General features: G+C 41.7%; 1 protein-coding gene across 1 annotated transcript; it reads right to left on the minus strand.

Moving 5' to 3' along the window:
* Window positions 1-5,452: 5,452 nt before the first annotated feature.
* LOC115201887 (uncharacterized) lies at window positions 5,453-16,147 on the minus strand. The gene is made up of 5 exons (XM_029765769.1): window positions 16,093-16,147; window positions 15,729-15,893; window positions 8,469-8,633; window positions 6,929-7,040; window positions 5,453-6,701 (listed from the first exon to the last, which is right to left on the minus strand). Exons 2-5 carry the CDS (start codon window positions 15,780-15,782, stop codon window positions 5,734-5,736), a joined length of 1,299 nt encoding a protein of 432 aa, XP_029621629.1. The 5' UTR covers window positions 15,783-15,893; window positions 16,093-16,147; the 3' UTR covers window positions 5,453-5,733.
* Window positions 16,148-26,000: the final 9,853 nt, after the last annotated feature.

Below are 26,000 nucleotides of genomic sequence, written 5' to 3' on the forward strand. Positions count from 1 at the left end.
ACCATTTAGCAAGTTGACTTATACTTCCCTTTTATATTTGCCGATCTCACAGCAGAGTTACAGGGTCAGGGAGTTAAAGGGCCAACCCTCGGGTTGAAATCTCGACAATACAGCAGACCCAATCTGGTGAGTTTGTATTGAAGCAAAGACAAAACCAGAAAACACAACAAAGGCAATACACTTGAGCAGAAAATTGAGCATTCCATTTTATATTCAAACTTCACCCAATGTCTCTGGCCTTTCTAGTGAGGGTAAGACCACACACAATAAATCAGACGTGGTATTAACACCACTAACAAGTACTTGTAAGTATAGACAGGTGGGTTATGTGTGTATGTATGTGTGTGTGTAGGGGGTGGGGGGCAAAAGTAGGGGTGAATGAAACCAAATGACCAGGCCTTTTTTCATTTCAGAGCTCCGTTAATGGTTTTGGGTGCCTTCACACTTTAAGAATTTCACTAACTGCTCTCCAAAGACAGCAGGCCTCAGGAAGCATTGCAAAGGGAGAGATACAGAATCATTGTTAAACTCATCTGAATACTTGGTACTGGACATTCAATCAGTCCTGAAAGATAAAAAAATATATAGTTTTCAATATGCTACATTTTAATCCAGTCAACAACAACAAAAAATACATTCTCAATCATTCCTAAAAGTTATAAATTCTCAATCTTAATCAGTCCTAAAAATGCAACATTCGGTACTACAAGGCCTACGTACCGCCCTCCTTTTTTCCCCAATCGAGCTTACTGCATTTTGTCAGGAAGCCTCGATAAAACCATGTGTTCATATTATCATACTGGAGACATCAGATGATACAGGGTCCCATTAAGCGAAATAGGCAGCTACTAAAGTAAACAATCCTTTCACTTATACTCTTATGGTCTAGACCTGTTGCATTGACATATGGCTTGCTTCTGTACTTTCTGTCCCTGGGCCATCAACTAGTCAAAATATGAAACCTGTTGTTTTACAAATCTGCTAGGGCCTTCAAAAAAATTGGTGCCGGTTTATCAGCACTCCCCCCCCCCCAAGCCCTTGTACTAAAAACATTTATTATAATTTACTTACTTCAATTTTGGACAGTGTTCCACAGAATGGAAATTATTTTTTTTATATGAATTCCCTTTTTACTTAAATCACTGATGTTATTGGGGCGGCAGGTAGACTAGTGGGCCAGAACCCGAAAGGTTGGATCGAATCCCCGAGCTGACAAGGTAAAAATCTGTCGTTCTGCCCATAAACAAGGCAGTTAACCCACTGTTCTCCCGGTAGGCCGTCATTGTAAATAAGAATTTGTTTTTAACTGACTTGCCTAGTAAAATAACATTAAAATGTAAATAAAAAAGTATTCAAACTATCGAATTGAGAAAGAATAATTGGAAATCGTCACGTCAGGTTGACAAAAACGTATCCTACTCAATTCCATTATATCCTATTCAGCATTGCGCCTTGTCAGAAAACTTCCACATGGCTGTTTTCCCTACCCAAAACTCAAATAATTTGCTTGGCTGGCCGCTCACGTCCCACCAGTCTTTCTACATTTTGTCATGTGTTTGAGAATATTTTGAAAAAATGTAACTTTGTTCCACCGTACCAAAAGAAGAATAGAACGTCAAAAATTGGTGAGAATCTTTGAACTATAACAACTTTACTTTGTATAAATCAGCATAAATCTTCATAGGCTTAATGCCATAGGAACGTAGGGATGTACAGTTTGCTACTATTCTTTTTCCACAAGGTACCGTTAAGTAACCTATATATTTCTTAAGAGTAGCTTTTATTTCATCGTATTTAAGTGTATTGCGTTCACACTCCAAAGCCATTAATATTACTTAATTTTTGCCTTTGCATTGATCTATTCAGCCCTGACCACCAGATACCACTGGTCTGGGCCATTACGTTCTACCCATCAAATTCATCCTTGCTCAGGTCTTCAGAGACCACTTATTGTCGCATTTATTTGAGCTTTTATGCATGTAATTTGTTCCTGTTTTCCGCATTCTTAAGGCTAGGGGGCAGTATTCGGAAGTTCGGATGACTGACGTGCCCAAAGTAAACTGCCTGTTACTCAGGCCCAGAAGCTAGGATATGCATATAACTGTTAAAATAATGCCTGTGAGTATAACAGAACTGATATGGCAGGCGAAACCCGAGGAGAATCCACCCAGATTTTGTTTTTTAGGTCACAGGCCATTCAAATGCTTATCTATGGGATATTCAAAGGAATTCCTCCCAGATTGCAGTTCCTATGGCTTCCACTAGATGTCAACAGTCTTTAGAAAGGGTTTCAGGCTTGTTTTTTGAAAAATTAGTTAGTAGTTGTAGTTTTTCAAGGTGGCTCTCATTTGGACTGTAGTCTTGTGGTGCGCGTGGATGAGGGCGCACACTTCGTTATTTATCTCCGGTATTGAACATACTACATTCCATCTTAAATTTGAGCATTTATTTACATATTAGGGTACCTGAGGATTGATTAGAAATGTTGTTTGACTTGTTTGGATGAAGTTTATTGGTAACTTTTGGGATTCCTTTGCATGTTGAACGAGTGGAACAGGTGGATTACTGAATCAAATGCGCCAAATAAACTGACTTTTTTGGGATATAAAGAAGGACTTTATCGAACAAAACGACTATTTGTTGTGTCGCTGGGACCATTGAGATTGCAAACAGAGGAAGATCTTCAAAGGCAAGTGATTTATTTTATCGCTATTTCTGATTTTTGTGACGCCTCTGCTGGTTTGGAAATGTTTTTAATGCTGGTGTTTGCGGGGCGCTGTCCTCAGATAATCGCATGATATGCTTTCGACGTAAAGCCTTTTTGAAATCTGACAAAGCGGTTGGATTAACAAGAAGTTAAGCTTTTAAACGATGTAAGACACTTGTATTTTCATGAATGTTTAATATTACGATTTTTGTATTTTGAATTTCACGCTCTGCAATTTCACCGGATCTTGTCGAGGTGGGGCGCTAGCGTCCCACCTAGCCCAAAGAGGATATTATTAATAAGGTATTTATTTTCTCTTACATTTCGTGGAACAAACATGCCGTACTTATGACTGGAAGCCATTGTTACTCAGAAGTCTCGAGAATTGATCCAAATACAACAATAAAGAGCCCTTGCCCTTATCCTAAAGCGCGTATTCTTCCGCTTGAAATCTCTCTTTATATCAATATAATCATAATCCCACAAAGAGATATTAACGTACTTCTCATGTAAACAATTATAAGGTCTAATACCGGGAACATAAATCAGTCTGATGAACGCAAAGAAAAGTGTTGCGAATTGATAAATCCAACGCATCAAAGGAATATTGTCCATAAATCAAAACCAACATTTAGGGAGCTTTATGAAACGAAATGTACATATTAAAGCCACTAAATACAGGCTATTAAGTAACAACAAGCCTGACTTGAAATATCGACATGAAAATTAAAATACCCTGGAATTAAACTGCTGACTACAAATGCAAACTGTCAGATCAATCCTAAACATAATGCATTGAAATAAATGGCATGCAATCAAAGGAATTACTTAGAATCATCAAAGACACATACATGTTTATTTAGTTCTCTCGGGGTGACAGGTTTAGCCGAACAGAAATCTAGATTTTGCTGTTTTGAAGCAAGCACGGTCATCCTCAGCATCAACGGCAATCGGCTGGCGTGGGTCTTTCTCCGCCAGTCTTGTGGAGCTGTGCTTGGCCTGAAGGTGCTTCTTGATATTTGAAGTTGGCACAATTTTTATTATGTTTTTTCTCCTTTAATTCTACCAATTCAAAATAATGTGAATACTTCCACGATGTAAAGGCTGTTGTCTCTGCCATCTTGCTGGCTTCCCGCCACAACGTTCTTGAAGAAACAAAAGTGTGTGAACTTAGGGAAAGGATTTGTTTTTGGGGGGCCCAAAAAACTAAACAAAAAAGTAACAATTTGCTTATTTGAAAACATAACTAAGTAACGGATTACTTCAGTTGAAAAACTAAGGCGTTAAGTCACTCTTTACTACAAAAAAGTAATTTGAGTACTCTACAACACTGCTGAGGAATCACTTTAACATTAGGCTGCAGCACCCAGCTGTCGCAACATGCACTGCTGCCTTCACCATAAATAATATGCACACAGTCAATCACACATTGCCATCACATGCATACCCATTTTTATCCTGCTTATATAAAATAATCAGGACAGTGCATCATCATATGCGGTTTTACCAACAGGTCCTTTTCTCCTGCTCAGTTCATAAAAAGGAAAAGTGCCATTTCTGTAATTCGGAGTTTCATCCTGTTGAGACTTTAATTTAATCCTTCACTTCAGCCGTATCTGTCAGATGGAGCTTCAATTTAATCCTTCACTCTAGCTACCATGATTGTATTGCAATACACTACACCCCAAAAGGTGTCAAAAGAGCTCTCTTGTGACATAAACATACAGACAACAGACTCATGCAGCGCTCGCAACCCAGAAATATATGAAGGAGACACACTTACCAATGCTTTCCACACCAAACAATTATCCGATTCACTATAGTTCTTTGCCAGATTGGTGGGGTCACACACTGATACAAATGTGGTCAGTACCTTTAACATTAACTTTACAGGTGAGGTGGTGCAACTAAATCAAATTAATCTAATTCTAAATTAAAATGAAAGAGCACTCACCTCTTTTGTCACGTGTCCTCCGGTGATAAACCCACCCTTCTCGCAGCGCCAATGTTAGGAATTGAAAACTGTTCAAAGTTTGGAGAAATGCCAGATGGAAAATATAAGGTGAACAACTTCTATATTTTACAGGTCTAATAGACAGACTTTCCTCTAAGAGGTTATCAGAAAATCTCCTCCCCCTCCAGTGAGGAGGAATGACCTAAATATTCTTGTCTTATCTGTTCGCTGTTTCACCCTTCTGTGCCCGGTGCCAAAGCATTAAATCAAGGCAGAGACCTTGGGGTTGAATAGACTATACATTTGAAACATCTTAATCGCTTAAGGACACCCATGGACGATTTTATGGCTCAGGGGCCAAGGTACCAGTTACTGAGACCTACTTCACGGTGTGATATCTGGCCTTACAGAGGGTACCTAGGCCAAATTCCAATATGGAATAATCATCATAAAATAGCATTCTAACACACAGAAATATGATATTATAAAATGTTAACCACAGTCAAGCCCATCTCTAACAGGTGAATTTTTCCTAGCCACCATGCTTCTACATCTGCATTGCTTGCTGTTTGGATTTAGGCTGGGTTTCTGTATAGCACTTTGTGACATCTGCTGATATAAAAAGGGCTTTTTATTTTTTTAAATGTATTGATTCAAGGAGCTAGGAATATGGAGCCATTGGAGTTTATTAAATGTGTTGATTCAAGAATTAAGTTTAATGTTTTGGTTCCACTGAGATAGGGGAAATTCACGTCCCTGCAATGATACTAAAATAACCTAGTCAGTCAGCACTGAGTCAATTTTGTATTTAATTTAAACAAAATGGTCATACATACATAAAAGAAGTACAATTAAGGCACTATAATTTCCTCATTATAAATAAACAACAACATCAAAGAACAGGACAAAATTGTCACTTCATCAGTGAAGCACTTGTACAGACACCATCACACCAACCATCACCATATAATCTACTCTGCCTCATCACCTCATCCAGTTCCCTACTACATCCAAAATCAACAGAATTAACTACAAACAAACTAACTAGTACTACATTACATGTCACTATACTCTATACATGGGCGGTGTGCATTTTCTGCTGGTGTATCCTGAGGTAGCCCCTCTCTGAGAACCTCTTCCCGCAGTGCGTACAGGCGAACGGCTTCTCTCCAGTGTGGATCTTCAGGTGCCTCTTCAGATGGGGCTGGTGGGAGAACCTCTTCTCACACTGGGGGCAGCTGTAGGGTTTCTCCCCTGTGTGGACCCTCTGGTGCCTCTTCAGGTTGGACGAGTCTGAGAAACTGGCACGGCACAGGTGGCAGCCGAACGGTTTCTCCCCCGTGTGCATCCTCTGGTGGATCGCCACCTGTTTGGGGAAACTGAAGACTTTCCCACAGAACGAACACGGGAAGTGCTTTTCTTTGGCGCCGCCACCTTTACTGATTCCATCTCTACTATTGTCATTTGTCAATGGGCTTGTGTAGCCACTCAGTGTTGATGCAATGGCATTGTCTGAGGTCTGGTTTAACATTAGGGGAGTGTGGGGACGACAAAGACCAGGGAGTGTCTGTGTTGTCACAGGATCCATGTTCCAGTTGATAGATCCTATAGAAGGCAGGCTGAAGGCAGCATCTATTGGGGGGTTAACCTGAGGCTCCATCAGTCTCTCTGAATCACAACTATAGGAGCAGGACGGAGCATCGCTAGCCAAGTCTATGTCTGTTCTCTCCAGCTGCATACGGACACCTCCCCTTCCACCCGGACCAAATCTATGTCTCATCCTGGTCTCAGCCAGTCTGTTGTCATGGAGACTAAGTTTGGTTGTTGTTTTGTGTTCGATTGTCTTTTTCTGGTTGTGGTTAACAGTGTTGTTCCCCAGCCTAGAGTTGAAGACGCTTTCCAATCCACTGACCTCCACTATGTCGCCTCTGGTCCTGGCCTGCTCAGTGATGTCATCCCCCTGGCTCTTGGCTGCACCCATCTGGGTCTGGGAATCCAAGACGGCCACCCAGTCTCCTCTGTAATCCTCCAACCAACCACCTGCAGGAAGAGGTTAGAAAATATACTTTATAAACATGGCAGAGAACTCTACATATGGAGTTTTTTTTCTCAATTACCTGGTAAAGTTAATACATTGTGTTTTTTTTCTGTAAACATAAGTTGTATTGATTTAATTTTATAAATTAAGAAAAAATAATAGCCAGGTGCATCACTATTCCCATTGAAGATCTATTACTGTATGTAGGCTATATGTATTTCTCCCTTACCTTGCTCCCCCATCTTTAGTCCACTCAGCAGATCAATGCTCTCTGGTCCGTCTTCTACTGTCTCCTCTTTGACTAGCAGCAGATCAGGCTTCCCATCCTCCATGTCTACTGACTGTAAGAGATACAGAGCATGGTTTCCGTTAGGAAAGTGTGGCGCCGGACATTTGAGAAATGTACCGGACCCATAAGCATTGGATGCATAACCTGAATAGGGCCTCCACCCACCACAGAATGGCGCAAATGGAATGGCATCAAATATAAAATACATGGTTTCTAACATTCCACCGATTCCGCTCCAGCCATTACCACGAGCCCGTTCTCCCCAATTAAGGAGCCACCAACCATGGTGCCCAGAATGAAATAAATCACATTTAGAATATGGGTAGTTCATATTAACAGAACAAGTCGAGGATGCGACAATGCAACGACGTGTGGTCCTTCTTACTGAATTCTGAAGTGCACTTTTTAAAAATGTATTTTTATTGAACCTTTATTTAACTAGGCAAGTCAGTTAAGAACAAATTCTTATTTACAATGACGGTCTACACCGGCCAAACCTGGACGTTACTGGGCCAATTGTGTGCCGCCCTATGGGACTCCCAATCATGGCCGGTTGTGATACAGCCTGGAGTCGAACCAGGGCATCTGTAGTGACGCCTCTAGCACTGAGATGCTGTGCCTTAGACCGCTGCGCCACTCGGGAGCCCAAGACTGTGAATATGTTAGAATAACTGGCCACATTTACTTTTCCTCAGACAACAAGATGAGTAACGAACAGCAAAATCGCTAGCCTATGTCAATCTACTAAAGTAGAAAAGTTTAGATTACCTATTCTATTGGTCACTTTGTAGAGAAAGAAGTAGCCTATTCCAAACAGACTCTGGGACAGTTGTGGGACAATAGATCCCAAATTCATACAACCAGTAGAGGCCAAGGCCACATAACAAAAACATTCAAAAGCAATGAGTCTGACGCAACACACACGCCAATTTAATTACACTAAATTGTGCAAATGAACCTATAGACTGATAAGTATGACCAGGCAAATGTATTTCCACTGGTATTTCCATAAATGAATATGCAAAAAAGCATTATTTCGCAATTCGATTTTTTCTTCTTCTCCCGGACTATTGGCTGGCACCAATTTTATTTATCTGCTTAAAAAAAAAAAATAGCGGACAAAAGCTGGAGCATGTTATGATTGATCAATAAGGGATTGCTATGAGTACTATGCAAACATGTTAGTTGATTTGATACTATGCAAATGTGGTAGTACATTTGATTACTAGACACTCTAATGGTTTGATAATGCAAAGGCATGGTCAAACACTTTCATCACAACCTGGGCCATATCCACAAAGTGTCTCAGAGTAGAAGTGCTGATTGAGGATCAGGTCCCCACCCGTCTACATACTGTAGTCTTATTCATTATGATCTAAAAGACAAAACTGATCCTAGATCAGCAGTCCTACTCTGACATATTTTGTGGATACGGGCCCTGAACTAATACCATTCAGACAGTAGTTCACAGTGGGCTCACCTCAGTGAGACTGTATGTGGTCCTGTGCTGCTCATCTGGTTCCTCTGTGGGTTCAGGAGAAGGTGTAGTTTGGTTGTTTTCCATGACCATGGTCCCCTCAGGTTTCCCCAGACCCTCCTCCCAACCCTCCTCCTTCACCAGCAGCACCTCTGGACCCTCCTCCTCCTGGAAGAGACAGGTAATACAGATTACACAGACATACACTCCCTCAGGTATGTACACACACAAAGATAAACACACTTTAAACATTGCTTGGCCATACTTGCAAACATAAGCAACTATTTACATTTAAATAGTTTCTCCAGCTCAATATGAGTATCAGCCAATTTTTTTAAAAACGTTGAAAACCTAGTGGTCAAACTGTGAAATGGTTCCAATTGTTTTTCCACCATAGGGGATTTTAGAAAAACTTAAAATAAGGGCTGTGTTTCGTGTAGACTTACCCTGGCGTGACATTTTGATAACCATGTAAATGTTATATTCTGATATTCTGCACTATTTACTCTCAGATTTGAAAATGCTAATTAGCATCAAAGTAGACATCATGCAAGACCACAAATCCCTGCAAACTCCTGCACGTCATCTCTAGCGGACACCTTTGCTAACAGGTATTGTGTCAATTTACTTAACCAAGACAGTTCACAATTGTCCATTTAAAGAAATGTAGCCAGTGTATTCATTACTAAACGTAGCTAACATTAATGCTGAGAATCTTACCTTTGCCTCTATTTGGTAGTCTCATCCAGATCATCATGGCATTTGTAGTTCTTTATGATAGCCACATTTGCAGCTAATTAGCATTTCATTTCTGGGGGTTAACTACAGGCGAATTTAATTGCTAAAAGTCATCATGTCCTAGAGAGATTTACACAGTTATCAAAGCGTCACGCCAGGGTAAGCTTATACAAAATACATCCCTTATTTTAAGTGTTTCTAAAATCCCCTTTGGGAAAAATGAATGGTGAAAAACGATTGGAACCATTTCCTTGTTTGACCGCTAGGTTTTATGGGTATTATGACTCATACTGTGGTCTACAGGGGGCACAGTCAGGAGGATTCAGAAGACTCAAGAGGTATGCTTAGATGTTAGGGCCGGGATGATACCAGTATCGCAATATTTTTTTTCATGCCAAAAATTTTAACACAAAGCAGACAACTCTTTGGTCCTTTAAAAACCTGCTGTATGTAACATATTGTGTGTTATGGAAAATAAATAAATGTGAGTCTGGATGAAAACACAATGATGTTTGTTTTCAACATTAGGGCCGTTTTCCTAAAAAAGTTAAATCCACTTCGTGTTTTGTTTCCTTGCCACGACACTAACGAATATTGTGATACTGGTATAGTCCCGGTCCTATTAGATATACAGAAAAATAGACATATGGTTGTTAAACCCATCATGGTGGACATAAATATGTTGTGGGTAAAAAATAAGTCTGCAATGATAAGTAAACATCAGACAAACCTGACAACTATTTTGAGGTGTACAGTACCGTCAATTCCGGACTATAAGCCGCAACTTTTTTCCCAGGCTTTGAACCTCGCGGCTTAAACAATGACGCGGCTAATATATGGATGTTTCCCTCTTTCAATTTTTTTTTCTCCAAAAAAACACATTCTGTGACGTGCTCAGTTTTTTGGCGGCATGAAGCTTTCATTAGACCAATGAAATTGCCAAACGGGTTAAGGTCAAACAACTTTTTTGTTTACTGTTTAGATTAAATCGAGCGCTCTCAAACTTCCCATCATTCTGATTACGGTAGTCATTTTGTCACCCTCATCATGGCAAAGACACGGAGAAATGCATATGTGGCAGCTTTCAAGTTGAAGGCGATTGATCTGGCTGTTGGAAAAGGAAATAGAGCTGCTGCACGGGAGCTTGGTCTTAATGAGTCGATGATAAGACGTTGGAAACAGCAGCGTGAGGAATTGACTCAGTGCAAAAAGACAACTAAAGCTTACTGCTAATTTTTTATTTTTTGTTACAAGCCGTGTTTCATTAAAGCCTATTTATTTTTGTTACAAACCGTGTTTCATTAAAGCCTATTTATTTTTGTTACAAGCCGTGTTTCGTTAAAGCCTGTGTAAAGTTCATTTGTTTCAATGTACCGGTAGGCACCTGCGGCTTATAGACATGTGCGGCTTATTTATGTTAAATTCAGTGGGTGCGGCTTATATTCAGGTGCGCTTAATAGTCCGGAAATTACGGTAGGTGTTTGTTAGTGTGTGGGTATGTGTAGGTATATTTAGTAAGTGTATATTGGTTATAAAGCCCTATCAGGGTATGCAGAATAGGGTGAGATCTGATGTGATGTATAATAGAGTCTCAATGAAAGTCTTGGAATGAAAAGTCCCATTTTGTATTTATGAAACACAAACAAGTTTTAAATACACCATCTAAAAACCACACATACACGTCTCAAATAAAAATCTGCATGAACTTGATGAACTGCATTCATTTTCTCATTAAAGGTGTCATGGGGAAACAATTAAGTAGTTGAATGGAAGTAATGAAACAGGCATTTGTGAACATCACACAGTACAAACACAACATGTAACAAACTTTAGGCTTATACTGTACACTGAGTATACAAAACATTAAGAACACCTGCTCTTTCCATGACAGACTGATCAGGTGAAAGCTATGATCCCTTATTGATGCCACTTGATGAATCCACTTAAAAAATCCTCCTTCATCTACACAGATTTTAAGTCTTGAGACAATTGAGACAGGGATTGTGTATGTGTGTCATTCAGAGGGTTAATGGGCAAGAGAAAAGATTTTAGTGCCTTTGAACGGGGGATGGTAGTAGGTGCACTGGTTTATGTCAAGAACTGCAATGCTGCTGGGTTTTTCACGCTCAACAGTTTCCTGTGTGTATCAAGAATGGTCCACTATTCAAAAGGACTTTCACCGACTTGTAGAGTCCATGCACCAACGAATTGAGGCTGTTCTGAGGGCAAAGGGGGGGGGGGGGGGGGGGCGCCTGACACGCAATATTAAGGTGTTTCTAATGTTTGGTATACTCATGCCTTATACAGTGCTTTCAGAAAGTTTTCATAGCCCTTGACTTATTCCACATTTGGATGACAAGCACACCCATAACATGATGCAGCCACCACCATTCTTGAATAAAATATGAAGAGTGCTACTCAGTGATTTTGTTTTGGATTTGCCCCAAACATAACACTTTGTATTCAGGACAAAAAATTAATTTCTTTGCCACATTTTTTGCAGTTTTACTTAAGTGCCTTATTGCAAACAGGATGCATGTTTTGGAATATTTTTATTCTGTACAGGCTTCCTTCTTTTCACTGTCATTTAGGTTAGTATTGTGGCGTAATTACAATGGTGTTGATCCATCCTTAGTTTTCTCCTATCACAGCCATTAAACTCTGTAACTGTTTTAAAGTTACCATTGGACTCATGGTTAAATCCCTGAGTGGGGTTTCCTTCGTCTCCGGCAACTGAGTTAGGAAGGACGCAGTGACTGGGTGTATTGAAACACCATCCAAAGTGTAATTAATAACTTCACCATGCTCAAAAGGATATTCAATGCCTGTTTTTTTTTTTTTACCCATCTACCAATAGGTGCCCTTTGTTGTGAGGCATCGGAAAACCTCCCTGATCTTATGTGTATGTATGTATGTATGTATGTATGTATGTATGCATGCATGCATGCATGCATGTACACACACAGTGCATTCGGAAAGTATTCAGACCACTTGACTTTTTCCTCATTTTATTACGTTACAGCCTTATTCTAAAATTGATTAAATTGTTTTCTCCCCTCAATCTACCCACAATACCACATAATGACAAAGCAGGTAAAGACATTTTTCAAGTGTATTAAAAAACTGAAATATCACATTTACATAAGTACTCAAACCCTGTACTCAGTACTTTGTTGAAGCACCTTTACAGCCTTGTCTTCTTGGGTATGACACTACAAGCTTGGCACACCTGTATTTGGGGAGTTTCTCCCATTCTTCTCTGCAGATCTTCTCAAGCTCTATCAGGTTGGATGGGGAGCGTCGCTGCGCAGCTATTTTCTGGTCTCCCCAGAGACGTTCGATTGGGTTCAAGTCCGGGCTCTGGCTGAGCCACTCAAGACATTTAGGGACTTGTCCCGATGCCACTCCTTATGTTGACTTGGCTGTGTACTTAGGGTCGTTGTCCTGTTGGAAGGTGAACCTTTGCCCCAGTCTGAGGTCTTGAACACTCTGGAGCAGGATTTCATCAAGAATCTCTCTGTACTTTTCCCTCAATCCTGACTAGTCTCAAAGTCCCTGCCGCTGAAAACCATCCCCACAGCATGCTTCACCGTAACGATGGTGCCAGCTTTCCTCCAGAAATGACGCTTGGCATTCATGCTAAAGCGTTCAATCTTGGTTTCATTAGACCAGAGAATCTTGTTTCTCATGGTTGGAGAGTCCTTTAGGTGCCTTTTGGCAAACTCCAAGCGGGCTGTCATGTGCCTTTTACTGAAGTGGCTTCTGTCTGGCAACTCTACCATAAAGGCCTGATTGGTGGAGTGCTGCAGAGATGTCTGTCCTTCTGGATGGTTCTCCCATCTCCACAGAAGAATTCTGGAGCTCTGTCAGTGACCATCGGGTTCTTGGTCACCTCCCTAAAGAAGGCCCTTCTCCCCTGGCGGCCAGCTCTAAGAAGAGTCTTGGTGGTTCCAAACTTCTTCCATTTTAGAATGATCAGGGCCACATTTTTTGGTACCCTATCCCAGATCTGTGCCTCAACACAATCCTGTCTCGGAGCTCTACGGACAATTCCTTGGACCTCACGGCTTGGTTTTTGCTCTGACATGCACTGTCAACTGTGGGGCCTTATATAGACAGGTGTGTGCCTTTCCAAATCATGTCCAATCAATTGAATTTAACACAGGTGGACTCCAATCAAGTTGTAGAAACATCTCAAGGATGATCATTTTCGAGTCTCGTAGCAAAGGGTCGGAATACTTATGTAAATAAGGTATGTGTTTTTTATTTTTAAATAAATGTACTAAAATTTCAAAAAGCCTGTTTTCGCTTTGGGGTCTGAATACTTTCCGAATGCACTGTGTGTGTTTGTGTGTGTGTGTGTGTGTGTGTGTATGTGACCTGTTTCAGGAAACTAGGCATATGTTGCAAGTCACAACTTCACAGGAGAGCCATTTTTAAAGTTTAAAGTTGTTGTTTTTTTTATCAAAATGTGTTTTTTGGTAGAAATGCCTTCTGGAACATGTGAACTTTCATAACATGTGCCTTAATAACAAACTTGTATGCCATCTGTAAATACGAATACAATTGTTAAATTACAAGCCTTGTTGGTTCAGCCACAGAAAAAGACAGAAACCTTTCCACTAGCCAAGATTGGCTGAGATAATGAGTGGGCTGGACATGCTGAGAGAGGAGTTCAGATTGGTCTGCCATATAGAGGGCTTATGTCTATTTGAGATGGTCAGTCTGTGTTAGGAATCCTGTCGAACGTGGCTTTTAAAAAAAAAGTTATTGTGTTGTGGAGCTGCATAAGTGTTGCTATCCACTTTCTGGAGGATCAAGTTATATATATATATACACACATATATAAAATTAGAATTTTTTTTCTTCTTTAAAGCAACAATAGAATACAGACAACACAAATGGCCGCTCCCAGAGGGTGAGCTCGTACCCACCGGCCCGAGGTACTGGCAAGGAAAAACATACAGTAATCCCATCCCCACCCCTGAATGCAGGACCTCAAACATTTACACTGTACATTTGTGTATATACTTATTCCAACAACACTTGAATCTGTTTTTTAAATTCACTGCTCGACTGAGACCCCTTACAGGTAATTGTATGTGTGGGGTACAGAGATGAGGTAGTCGTTAAAAGATCATGTTAAACACTATTATTGCACACAGAGTGACTCCATGCAACTTATGTGATTAGTTAAGCAGATTTTTACTCCTGAACTTATTTAGGCTTGCCATAACAAAGGGGTTGAATACTTATTGACTCAAGAACTTTCAGCTTTTCATTTTTTATTCATTTGTAAAAAGAAATTCCACTTTGACATTATGGTGTATTGTGTGTAGGCCAGTGACACAAAATCTCAATGTAATCCATTTTAAAATTCAGGCTGTAACACAACAAAATGTGGAAAAAGTCAAAGGGTGTGAATACTTTCTGAAGGAGCTGTATCCCTCAATATCTGGGCCTTGCACTACAACGCTCTTAGTTGTTGTAGAAATGTACTTTGTGCATTTATGTAATCTTGTTGAGTTTACCTTTAATGCAGGGTTTGATCTAAATGTCAGAAGCTATCGAGTGGAATGGTGACTTTATGTTATAGAGTGGAATGTTTTTTCTGCTGGTGTATCCTGAGGTATCTCCTCTCTGAGAACCTCTTTCCGCAGTGCATACAGGCAAATGGCCTCTCTCCTGTGTGGACCACCAGCCTGAGCGAAGTGCATGTGACACTGGGTACAGCTGAAGGGTTTCACCCCTGTGTGGACCCTCTGGTGAATCTCCATCTTCTGGGTGCAGCTGAAGCCTTTGTTACAGAACATGCAGAGGAACCGTTTGTCTTTACTATTGCCTGATGTGGCTCCCCCTCCCTGAGCCTGGGCTCTAGCCCTGTCGTTTGAGTTCAATACCTGATTGAAAAGGACGCGGCCGTGTGAATCGGAAGGCCCCATCGACGTGGACACTGGGTCGCAATCCTTGAACGTGTGTAAAGGTGAGTGGGTCAGGGAATTTAGATTTGTCTCTAAGCTTTCCCTGTAGTCTAAGAAGTCACTGGTGTTGTCCTGCGAGTGTCCTTTTCCTAAGTGAGTCATCTGCATTCCATGTCAGAGGAGAGTCACCCTCCACTTTCAGAGTCACCTCATCTACGACCAGACCCTCCCCTTTCTCGTCTAGGCACACTTCAGAGTATACACTACTACTGTACTGGTTCCAGTCCCCTCTAGGCAGATCGGTCTGTGTCTCTAAACCCAAGGATTTGTTGCCAGGGTACATCTCTGTAGCGTAAGAACAAGACGGATCATCACCGCCAGAGTGTAACGCGTCACCATCTCCATGGGAATGAACCATCCTCTGGCTCTGGTGAAATACTGGTAAATACTCTGAGCCAGGAGCATGAGGACAGCCCAGTTTCCCCAACCGCAGTCTCTCTGGGTCTGATCTTTGATCAGATCCTGTGTGTAAGAGGCTGTGTGTTACAATTAAAGTCTCAGTGTCTGTCTCTGACTCGAGGACGGCGTTTGGCATTCCACTGACCTCCGTGATGCTGCGTTGGATCCTGGGCTGGGGCGCGGCGGCGAGGTCCTCCATGGCTTCAAGGGAAGCTCCAGCTGCTGCAGTCTGGATGTCTCTGCTGTGCTGTGGGTCCTCCTCTCCTTCAGACCTCTCAAGCTTGACCCCAGGACCTGCAGCCTCTGCATCCTGACACAAGAAGAGAGGAGGTTGTTATTTGTATCCAGTTCAATTGGATAACAATGTCATAGGGAAGTCTCACAAACTCCCCTATGGCAGATACATTAGGATGTACATGTAAGCAAGTGAATAGCTGAGGGGAGTCTTTCTGAAATAAACTGATCACATTTGATATACTGTAATTTTAATGTAACACTATGACACTAACCTCTATCACGATAACGTGCTGGGTTGAGGTTCCACTCCCCTCATCAATAGTGATTGGTTGGTCATCTCTCCATGTATTGTGTCCCGCTGGCTTCACAAAGCTCCTGTGGCCTCCAGTGAGATGTTCTTCACCTGAGAGAGTGATTGGGGATAAAGAGGTGGTTAAGTTAGGTACTGTCAATGCTCAAAGCTATTGTACACTATTGATACTGTCTAGAATTGGCAAGGATGTAAGGTAACACATCTCATAACTTATTGATACTATTTATTTTTGATCAATGTATTATGTTCCATGTATCACACTGTTTTCATTGAGTAAATAATAGGAAATGCAGTAAATAAAGAATCTGGTTAAATTATATTTTGTCTTTGCCCAAGATAACTAAGTAATCAGATGAACTATTGCATACTAACTCTCCAAAAACTGACCAAGACTCAATTCTGATTAACACATCTAAAATTACACATGCGCAGAGGGAAACCGGCGACATGCCCCGCATCCTTGACTTTCTTCAAAATGTACCTCTTGCCATTCCTCTGTATCGGTCGAGGATCTTGACACTTCTGGGACGACTGGCGAGGACGCGCTCCCGTGACAATTTCAGTTCAAGTAGCTGTAGTTTCCTCCGCAATGCACTATTTTCTTTCTGGCTTTGAGTTATTTCCAAACGAAAGACTGCATAGTCGTCGTCTACGAGTTTACATATCTCTGCCACGGCGGCATTCGCTAACACCTCCATAATGGAGGCTATTTGAGTGTGAAAAACCATACAGTTAGCAGCCATTGTTAACTAACTTAGCAACTAGGTAGCGTTACCTAGATAGCTAACCTATATTAACCAAGTCCTGTTTCCAACGCGGATTAAAGACTACATGGGGTAAGTATGTGATGCTGTGCAGTTAAATGAGCCATAGTTTGAGTTCCAGGGTGTTAATAAACGTCTAAATAACAACAAAAAACGCTAACGTGGAAATTGTTCTTAGTTACTGTTTACTTCCGTTTATACCGACGTGAGAGGATGTTGTAGCTCAAAGGGTGTGGCTAAATGAAAAGCGTATGCGCGCTGTTCTTTGACATACGGTACTGCTTATCTCCTATTCAAGATCAGTCTTTCGAGCTTAGATCACTTGTTTAAAGAAGTGTGTTAGCAATAATAGAGTAGAATACAATTACTTTACTCCATCACCTCAGTACGGTAAACATTCAACTGTCCTTTTATCTAGCCTAGATTTACTGTCTCTCTAAAAACAGGCATTTACAAGCCTGTTTCAAATGACAAGTTTAATGAGGGGTATGTGTTTAAAAACCGAAGGGTCGTTCCATTTGATTTCAATCACTTTTTGACCACAACCCTTTTTGATTTGTATGAAATTTACCATACATATTTTCCCACGGTAGAAGTGCTCAGAAAGTGACTTTTTGGAACTTAAATGCCAAAACAGGCACTCGAGGTTTAACCATTTTGCATAGCATGGGAAAAAAACATGTTTTCGTTAATTATTTAAACACGTGTAAACTGTTTTTTTCTGCATATGTTGTAGTTTAGACACAGTTTTGCATAATGAGGTGTTTGTGTTGTGCCTGTCATCGGTTGAGACACAGCATGGTCTTGAATACAGGGTGGGTGTCATGTTTTGGCTGATAAATGTACTAAAATGTGAATAACTGACATTTCAACTTTCAAATGGTACCACAAAGATGATTGGAGGTCATCTTTGGGCACTTCCATCTCAATGTTTTAGCCCCAATTATTTTTGAAAAAGTAGATACTTTTTTCACATGGTTGGGGTCGAGAGAATTTTCAGGTATCAAAATGAGGTCGCGGACCAACAAAGTTTGGGTACCCCTGCTGTATCATGTGATCATACCCAGATGTTCAACTGAGGGACTTAGTAACCCCCCCACACAAAAAAAACAACTCTTACCACAAGACACTACATCATAACTATATTTCAGATAAATAGTTCCCAGATATCCCCTGTGTATATCTCTAGCCACACTGCTGCGATTTCTCTCACTGGACACTCCTATGTCTGACAAGGTTACTTAGGAAGGAGAAAACCTCCATCATTGAGCTTCCTCCTGGACCTCTAGCCATTGTTTGGGTGTTGTTGGGATTGTGTGCTCTGTAGGCTAGGTGACTCTCATGGTGAATGCCCATCCTGACTCTGTCTGTATTGGTGGGGTAACCCTGAGGTAACTGAGCAAGGCAACATCCAGGCCCAGTTCTTCTATGAATCCATTCACCAGGCATTAGACATGATGCCAAAGGAGAAGACAGACTTGCTGCTAGACTACATCCAGGGGGGTCTCCCACCACTCTCTGTGAAGGCTGAAGCCCAGGGTGACCTGATCTTTCAATCATGGATACTGTAGTGTTTATCATAGAGACCCTCCTGTTCCTATCAGGCCCTGCTCCATCCCTGCGCTGAGACTGAAGAGAAGGGTCTGGGCTGCAGACTGGATCCCTGACTGGAGCCTCCGTCTCGCTGATGACCACCAGGACTGAGATTGTTCAGTCCACCTGTCGTGTTGTGAAGTCTCGGTCCTTCGCGGTTGGGTCCTGGTCCCGACTCTGGAAGGAAGAGCGGCGGCTCCTGATCCGGGTCCAGGGTTTGTGACCAGCATCCTCAGAGGTCCACTCTCTCCCACCAGTAACACTGGATATCAGCAGGTCTTCAGGGACAGCAGACTGTAAACAAAGTTTATACAGAAAAGCATAAAGGGTTAAAATACATTCTTTGCTGTACATACAGAAGCATGACATGTTATAACATGTTAACCACAGCCTAGCCCATGTCTAAAACTGTGATTCAAGTACCTAACAATATAGAGCCATTGGAGTTAATTATATAAAAAAAGTCCATATGTGTTGATTCAAGAATGAAGTATGTTTTGATTAGACTGAGATAAGGGAAATTCAGTCCCTGTAATGATACAAAAATATACAAGTCAGTCAGCAGTGTCAATTTTGTATTTAATTTGAACAAAATGGTCATACACTAACAACTGAAGTACAGTACTTTTATTGCACAAAATATTATGTCAAGTAGAATAACTTCTCACTATGTTAACACTCTAGAAATCTGTTACCCTCGACCAGTATCTAAAGGGACAAAGTTGCCACTCTTCATCAGTGAAGCATTTTTAGACACCATCACCTTATCTACTCTACTCATTCTTTCCTCAGTTCTCTACTACATCCTAAACCAACAGAATTAACTACAAACTAACTAGTACTACATCACTATACTCAATACATGGGCGGTGTGCATTTTCTGCTGGCTGGTGTATCCTGAGGTAGCTCCTCTCTGAAAACCTCTTCCCACAGTGCGTACAGACGAACAGCCTCTCCTGTGTGGACCTTCAGGTGCATCTTCAGCTGGTGCTGGTGGGAGAACCTCTTCTCACACAAGGGGCAGCCAAACTGTTTCTCCCCCGTGTGGATACTCTGGTGGATCTCTGCCTGTTTACAAAAACTGAAGGCTTTCCCACAGAATGAACACGGGAAGCGCCATCAGTCTCCCTTCTCCTCCTGGAAGAGATAAGTGATACAGATTACACAGACATACACTCCCTCAGGTATGTACACACAGAAAATAGAAACATTTTCAACATGGTGTTTACCCATCCCCACTATGTTTGAGTCCTATACTGTAGTTACAGAATTACTTAATTGTTGTTAAATCCATCATGGTGGACATAAATGTTGTGGGTAAATGTAAGTCAGCTATGATGTCAGACAAATCTGACTAAACTATTTGATGTGTACAGTAGGTGTTTGTTAGTGTGTGGGTATGTGTAGGTATATTTAGTAAGTCCAAAATGGTTATAAAGTGCTGTCAGGTGTATGCAGAATAGGATGAGATCAGATGTGATGTATACTAAAGAGTCTTACAATGAAAAGTCCCATTTTGTGTTTATGAAACATAAGTTAAATACACATTATGAAAACCACAAATACACATGTCAACAAAAAAAAGCATGAACTGCATTTATTAACTCATTAAAAATGGAAAAAAAAGAGTAGTTAAATGGAAGTAATGAAATAGGCATTTGTGAACATCATATAGCCTACACAGTACAAACACAATATGTAACAGACTTCTTAGGCTTAAATATCACAATGTCTGGATGCAATATTCTACTCAGGAATATTCAACACTGAAATCTGTTACTCTCATTATTCCAAATGCATCTGTGGTTCTTTTCTGCTGACAACCGTTAAATGTATATTTGTCTTTAATGCAGGGTTTGATCTAAACATTAGAAGCTATAGAGTGGAATGGTTTTTCTGCTGGTGTATCTTGAGGTAGCTCCTCTCTGAGAACCTTTTCCCACAGAGCGTACAGGCGAACGGCCTTTCTCCCGTGTGGACCTTGAGGTGCGTCTTCAGATGGTGCTGGTGGGAGAACTTCTTCTCACACTGGGGGCAGCTGTAGGGTTTCTCACCTGTGTGGACTCTCTGGTGCCTCTTTAGGCTGCCAGACTGCGCGAAGCGCATGTGACACTGGGTACAGCTGTAGGGTTTCTCCCCTGTGTGGATCCTCTGGTGCACCTCCACTGTCTGGGGGCAGCTGAAGCCTTTGTTACAGAACATGCAGAGGAACCGTTTCTCTTTAACATTGCCTGATGTGGCTCCCCCTCCCTGAGCCTGGGCTCTAGCCCTGTCGTTTGAGTTCAATACCTGATCGAAAAGGATTTGGCCGTACGAATCAGAAGGACCCATCGACATTGACACTGGGTCACGATCCCTGAACGTGTGTAAAGGGGAGTTAGTTGCCACATTTTGAGTTGTTTCTAAGCTTTCTCTGTAATCTAAGAAATCTCTACCCTGTGAGTGTCCGTCTCCAAGTTGACTATCGGCATTCCATGTTTGAGGAACGTTGCCCTCCACTTTCACAGTCACTTCATCTGTGACCAGACCCTCCCCTTTCTTATCTAGGCACCTTTCAGAGTACACACTACTACTGTACTGGTTCCAGTCCCCTTTAGACAAATCAGTCTGTGTCTCTAAACCCAAGGGCATGTTGCCAGGTTCCATCTCTGTAGCATAAGAACAAGACGGATCATCAACGTCCGTGTATAACGCATCCCCATCTCCACGGGAATTAACCGTTCTCTGGCTCTGGTGAAATACTGGTAAATACTCTGAGCCAGGAGCAAGAGGACAGCCCAGTGGCCCCACCACCAGTCTCTCAGGGTCTGATCTATGATCAGAGCCTGTGTGTAAGAGCCGGTGTGTTAAAGTCTTGGTGTCGGTCTCTGACTTGAGGACAGCGTTTGGCCTTCCACTGACCTCCGTGATGCTGCATTGGGTCCTGGGCTGCGCTGTGATAGGGTCCTCTGTGGCTACAGGGGGCGCTTCAAGTACTCCAGTCTGGATGTCTCTGCTGTGCTGTGGGTCCTCCTCTCCTTCAGTCCGTTCGTGCTTGACTTTAGGACCTCCAGCCTGACACAACAAGAGAGGAGGTTAGGGCTGTGGCGGTCATGAAATTTTGCCAGCCAGTGATTGTCAAGCAAGTAACTGCCAGTCTCACGGTAACTGGCCGTTAATCAACAAACACATTAAGCATCTCCTGGCTTCCACGCATCGCCTACAAGCCACTGATGCAGACCTAATAAATCCATGTAATATAGCCTACACCACAATAAATCCATAATTTATTTTTAGACAGGTCTAAAGAAGCATGATTTGAAGAAAATGTAGTCTATTTCAGAATAATAGAATAGCATACTCTGATTTGTCCTTATGTTAGGTCCTGATCTGGCTATGCCAAATGGCTATGGGCTGCACCAGTACATTTAGCAGACAAGATTTGCTTAGAATTCTGTGGCATTATTTTATAGTATGAAGAAAACAATTGAACAAAGCTGAATAAAATAGAAAGGATCATTTGAGGGAGTGCGCACATGCGGCTATTCTGAGTTGAGGTTAAAGAAACAGGTCCTCCTATATGCTTAAGTTTAGAGTTATTTATGCAACTTTAGTTGTGATAAACGTTGGGCTATATGTTTAGATTTTTAAAACATTGCTGCATGACGCAACTAATGATGATTTGAAAAGTTGCATGAGCTCTGCTCTGTTTCTTGTGCAGGCTGCACACACTTCATCAGTCTCTCATTCACAATTTGCCAAGCACTTGATAATGCCTCTAATTTCCTGGTGGCATCCCCCTTGTGTGGCCGTAACGCCCCCTAAAAAAATCCACCCCTTTTGCGGCCAAAGTGGCCGTTGTGCCCTTGGGCTGAATATAATAATCATAATTCCCTTCTCCCGGCTGCCAAACGCCGTGCTCTGAAGCAACTCTGACTCACATGGATCTCTCAGATATCACAATTCTTATTAGCCAATGCCTGTCATCTGATTGGGTCCTTCTCACAGACATCTCAGCTCCGAAGTAGGCTACAAGTGGAGACAGACACATCGGGAACGCAACTGTGCGCGTCCTTCTTATCAAATTCCGAGGCACAAATTGAAGATGTTAGAACAGTCAGCCAACAAGATGAGTAGAACTAACGGACAGCAAAAGCACTAGCCTATGTCAATCTACTATCCCCCATTGTACAAAAGTTGACCTATTCAATTGGTCAACTTGTCCTTCTGTGCGAGAAAGAAATATTCCAAATATACTCTGGGGACAGTTGTGGGATGCGATTGATCCCAAATGAATACAACCACTCGCACCAAAAAAAAAACATTTTAAAAGCGATGAGGCTGACGCCAACAAATCAGAACGTTTAGCTTAAAATGTTGATAAACTATTAGGCTATTTTGTCACATTTTAAGCACAGCAATGCACAAACGTCAGTAGGCTATAAGCGCAGATGTTCCAAAATGCAATCAATTAGTGGTAAAGCACCATTCTCAAACGTGACCGCAAATGCGATTTATGCATGTAATGCTTTATTATAAAGGTGCATTTTTTTAATGGGGAAAATTATCTTCCCCAAACTAGAAACTCACACACCACCTATGTATGCCAGTTAGGGTTGTAAAAAAAGACGAATGTGCTTAATTTTAGGAAGTTATTTAGCCACTTTAGTTGTGATACAAACCTTATCAACATATAGGTATATGGGCTAGGCTACATGAGGTGTGTGACTGATTTGAAAAAGTCGCAAAAAAAAAGGCATACTCTGTTTCTTGTGGTAATACATAATATTACAAGTGAAAGACTAATATTGTCATCCATCAGACTATTGTTAATTTAATCATGTATTTAATATACTAAATAATATACAGTGCATTCGGAAAGTATTCAGACCCCTTCACTTTTTCTTCACTATTTTCAGGTCTCTCCAGAGATGTTCGATCGGGTTCAAGTCTGGGCTTTACCTGGGCCACTCAAGGACATTCAAAAACTTGGCGCGAAGCCACTCCTACGTTGGCTTGGTTGTATGCTTCGGGTCGTTGTCCAGTTGAAAGGTGAACCTTCGCCCTAGTCAGGTTCTGAGCACTCTGGGGCAGGTTTTTATCAAGGATCTCTCTGTACTTTGCTCCATTCATCATTCCCTCGATCCTGACTAGTCCCCCAGTCCCTGCCGCTGAAAAACATCCCCACAGCATGATGCTGCCACCATGCTTCACCGTAGGGATGTTATTGCCCAGGTAATGAGCAGTGCCTGGTTTCCTCCAGATGTGACACTGCATTCAGGCCAAAGAGTTCAATCTTGGTTTCATCAGACGAGAGAATCTTGTTTCTCATGGCCTGAGTGTCCATTAGATGCCTTTTGGCAAACTCCAAGCAGGCTGTCATGTGCTTTTTACTGAGGAGTGGCTTCCATCTGGCCACTCTACCATAAAGGCCTGATTGGTGGAGTGCTGCAAAGATGGTTGTCTTTCTGGAAGGTTCTCCCATCTCCACAGAGGAACTCTGGAGCTCTGTCAGAGTGACCATCGGGTTCTTGGTCACCTCCTTGACCAAGGCCCTTCTCCCCCGATTGCTCAGTTTGGCCGGGCGGCCAGCTCCAGGAAGAGTCTTGGCGGTTCCAAACTTCTTCCATTTAAAAATGATAGAGGCCACTGTGTTCTTGGCGACCTTCAATACTGTAAACTTTTTTGGTACCCTTCCCCAGATCTGTGCCTCGACACAATCCTGTCTCTGAGCTCTTATGGCTTGGTTTTTGCTCTGACATGCTCTGTCAACTGTGGGACCTTATATAGACAGGCAAGTGCCTTTCCAAATCATGTCCAATCAATTGAATTTACCACAGGTGGACTCCTTGTAGAGACATCTCAAGGATGATCAATGGAAACAGGATGCACCTGAGCTCAATTGTTTGAGTCTCATAGCAAAGGGTCTAAATACTTTTGCAAATAAGTTCTGTTTTGTATTTTTTTATAAATGAGCAAAAAATGTCTAAACCTATCTTCATGTTGTCATTATGGGGTACTGTGTGTAGATTGATGTGGGAGAAAAAAAGATCCATTTTAGGATAAGGTTGTAATGTAACAATGTGGAAAAAGTGAAGGGGTCTGAATACCTTCTGAATGCACTGTATGTGTGAAATTAGTTTTGATTTATAATGGACCATAATCATGCACCGGTCTTGGGAACAGGGGCAGGGGGGAAAATATACATGTCATCTATGCACTTAAATAGCAAATGGAGGACTCTTTTCCTGTGGTTCATTTTCATCTCAGCCAGGTAGGCTATACTCCTGTTGTAAAGCGAAGCAATGTGCTTAATATTAGGAAAGTTGAGAAACAAATATAGTAGGCCTAGCCTATAGAAAGCTGATGGGTTCCTCCTCTTTTTAATAGAGGACATCAAATCTCTTTTCTCAAGCAATTGCATAGCCTATAGAAATGTTGCGCAACATGAGCTCATGGGCACTCATGAAGTGTTTGATTTGATTTTCGATTACATTTGCATTGATGTTAGAGGGACAATAGAGGTATGCGTAGCAGACAGTTAGCAAGTTTGGTAAGCTACTAATTACCATCTGCAGCATCAGAGCTAGGAGAAGCCTAGTTTCCGTGACTAAACGGTGTTGTGGATTTTGGCTGCGGTCATGACTCAAGACTGCCGGTGTGGCGGTAATTTGGTCACCGTAACAGCCCCACAGATTATTGTCGGTACATCAATTGTATTGGATAACAATGTCGTAAAGAAGTCTTACAAGCTTCCCAATGGCAGATGTACATGTAAGCAAGTGAATAGCTGAGGGGAGCCTTTCTGAAATGAACGGGCCACATTTGATTTACAAAGTAACTGTATATTTTTTATGTAACACTATTAAACTAACCTCTATCATGATAACATGCTGGGTTGAGGTTCCACTCCCCTCATCAACAGTGATTGGTTGGTCACCTCTCCATGTATTGTGTCCCACTGGCTTCACAAAGCTCCTGTGGCCTCCAGTGAGATGTCCTTCACCTGAGAAAGTGATTTGGGAAAAAGAGGTGGTTAGGTTAGCTACTGTCAATGCTCAACACTATATTGTACACTATAATTGGCAAGGGTGTAAGATAACACACCATGTAACCTCTTGATATACTATTCATAGATTTGATTATAATGATGTTCCATGCATCATATGGTTTTCAATGAGTAAATAATGGGAAAAGTAGTAAATCAAGTGTCTTTGTGCTAAGTAATCAGGGGTAGTATTGCATACTATCCACCTGGCCTAGACCCAATTCTGGTTAACCGTATATGTGGTTGACACATCTTGTCACACATTAGAGGGGATCAGGGCGACAGGTCTCACAGCCTCGGCCTTTTGCAAAATGTACCGCTTGCCATTCCTTTGTATTGGTCGAGAATCTTGATACTACTGGGACGACTGGCGAGGACGCGCTCTCGTGCCACCTTCAGTTCCAGTAGTTGTAGTTTCCTCCGCAATGCCCTGTTTTCTTTCTGGCTTTGAGTTATTTCCAAACGAAACACTGCATAGTCGTC

The sequence above is a fragment of the Salmo trutta genome, chromosome 11 (assembly GCF_901001165.1).
Source record: "Salmo trutta chromosome 11, fSalTru1.1, whole genome shotgun sequence".
Taxonomy (NCBI): domain Eukaryota; kingdom Metazoa; phylum Chordata; class Actinopteri; order Salmoniformes; family Salmonidae; genus Salmo; species Salmo trutta.

Excerpts from the sequence above, each read along its gene's own strand:
- LOC115201887 (XM_029765769.1), bottom strand. The coding sequence starts at position 15,782 with ATGGAGGACCTCGCCGCCGCGCCCCAGCCCAGGATCCAACGCAGCATC. Across the intron at positions 7,041-8,468 it reads CCACATACAGTCTCACTGAG|TCAGTAGACATGGAGGATGG; the intron begins GTGAGCCCACTG and ends TATCTCTTACAG. Across the intron at positions 6,702-6,928 it reads ACTAAAGATGGGGGAGCAAG|GTGGTTGGTTGGAGGATTAC; the intron begins GTAAGGGAGAAA and ends CTCTTCCTGCAG.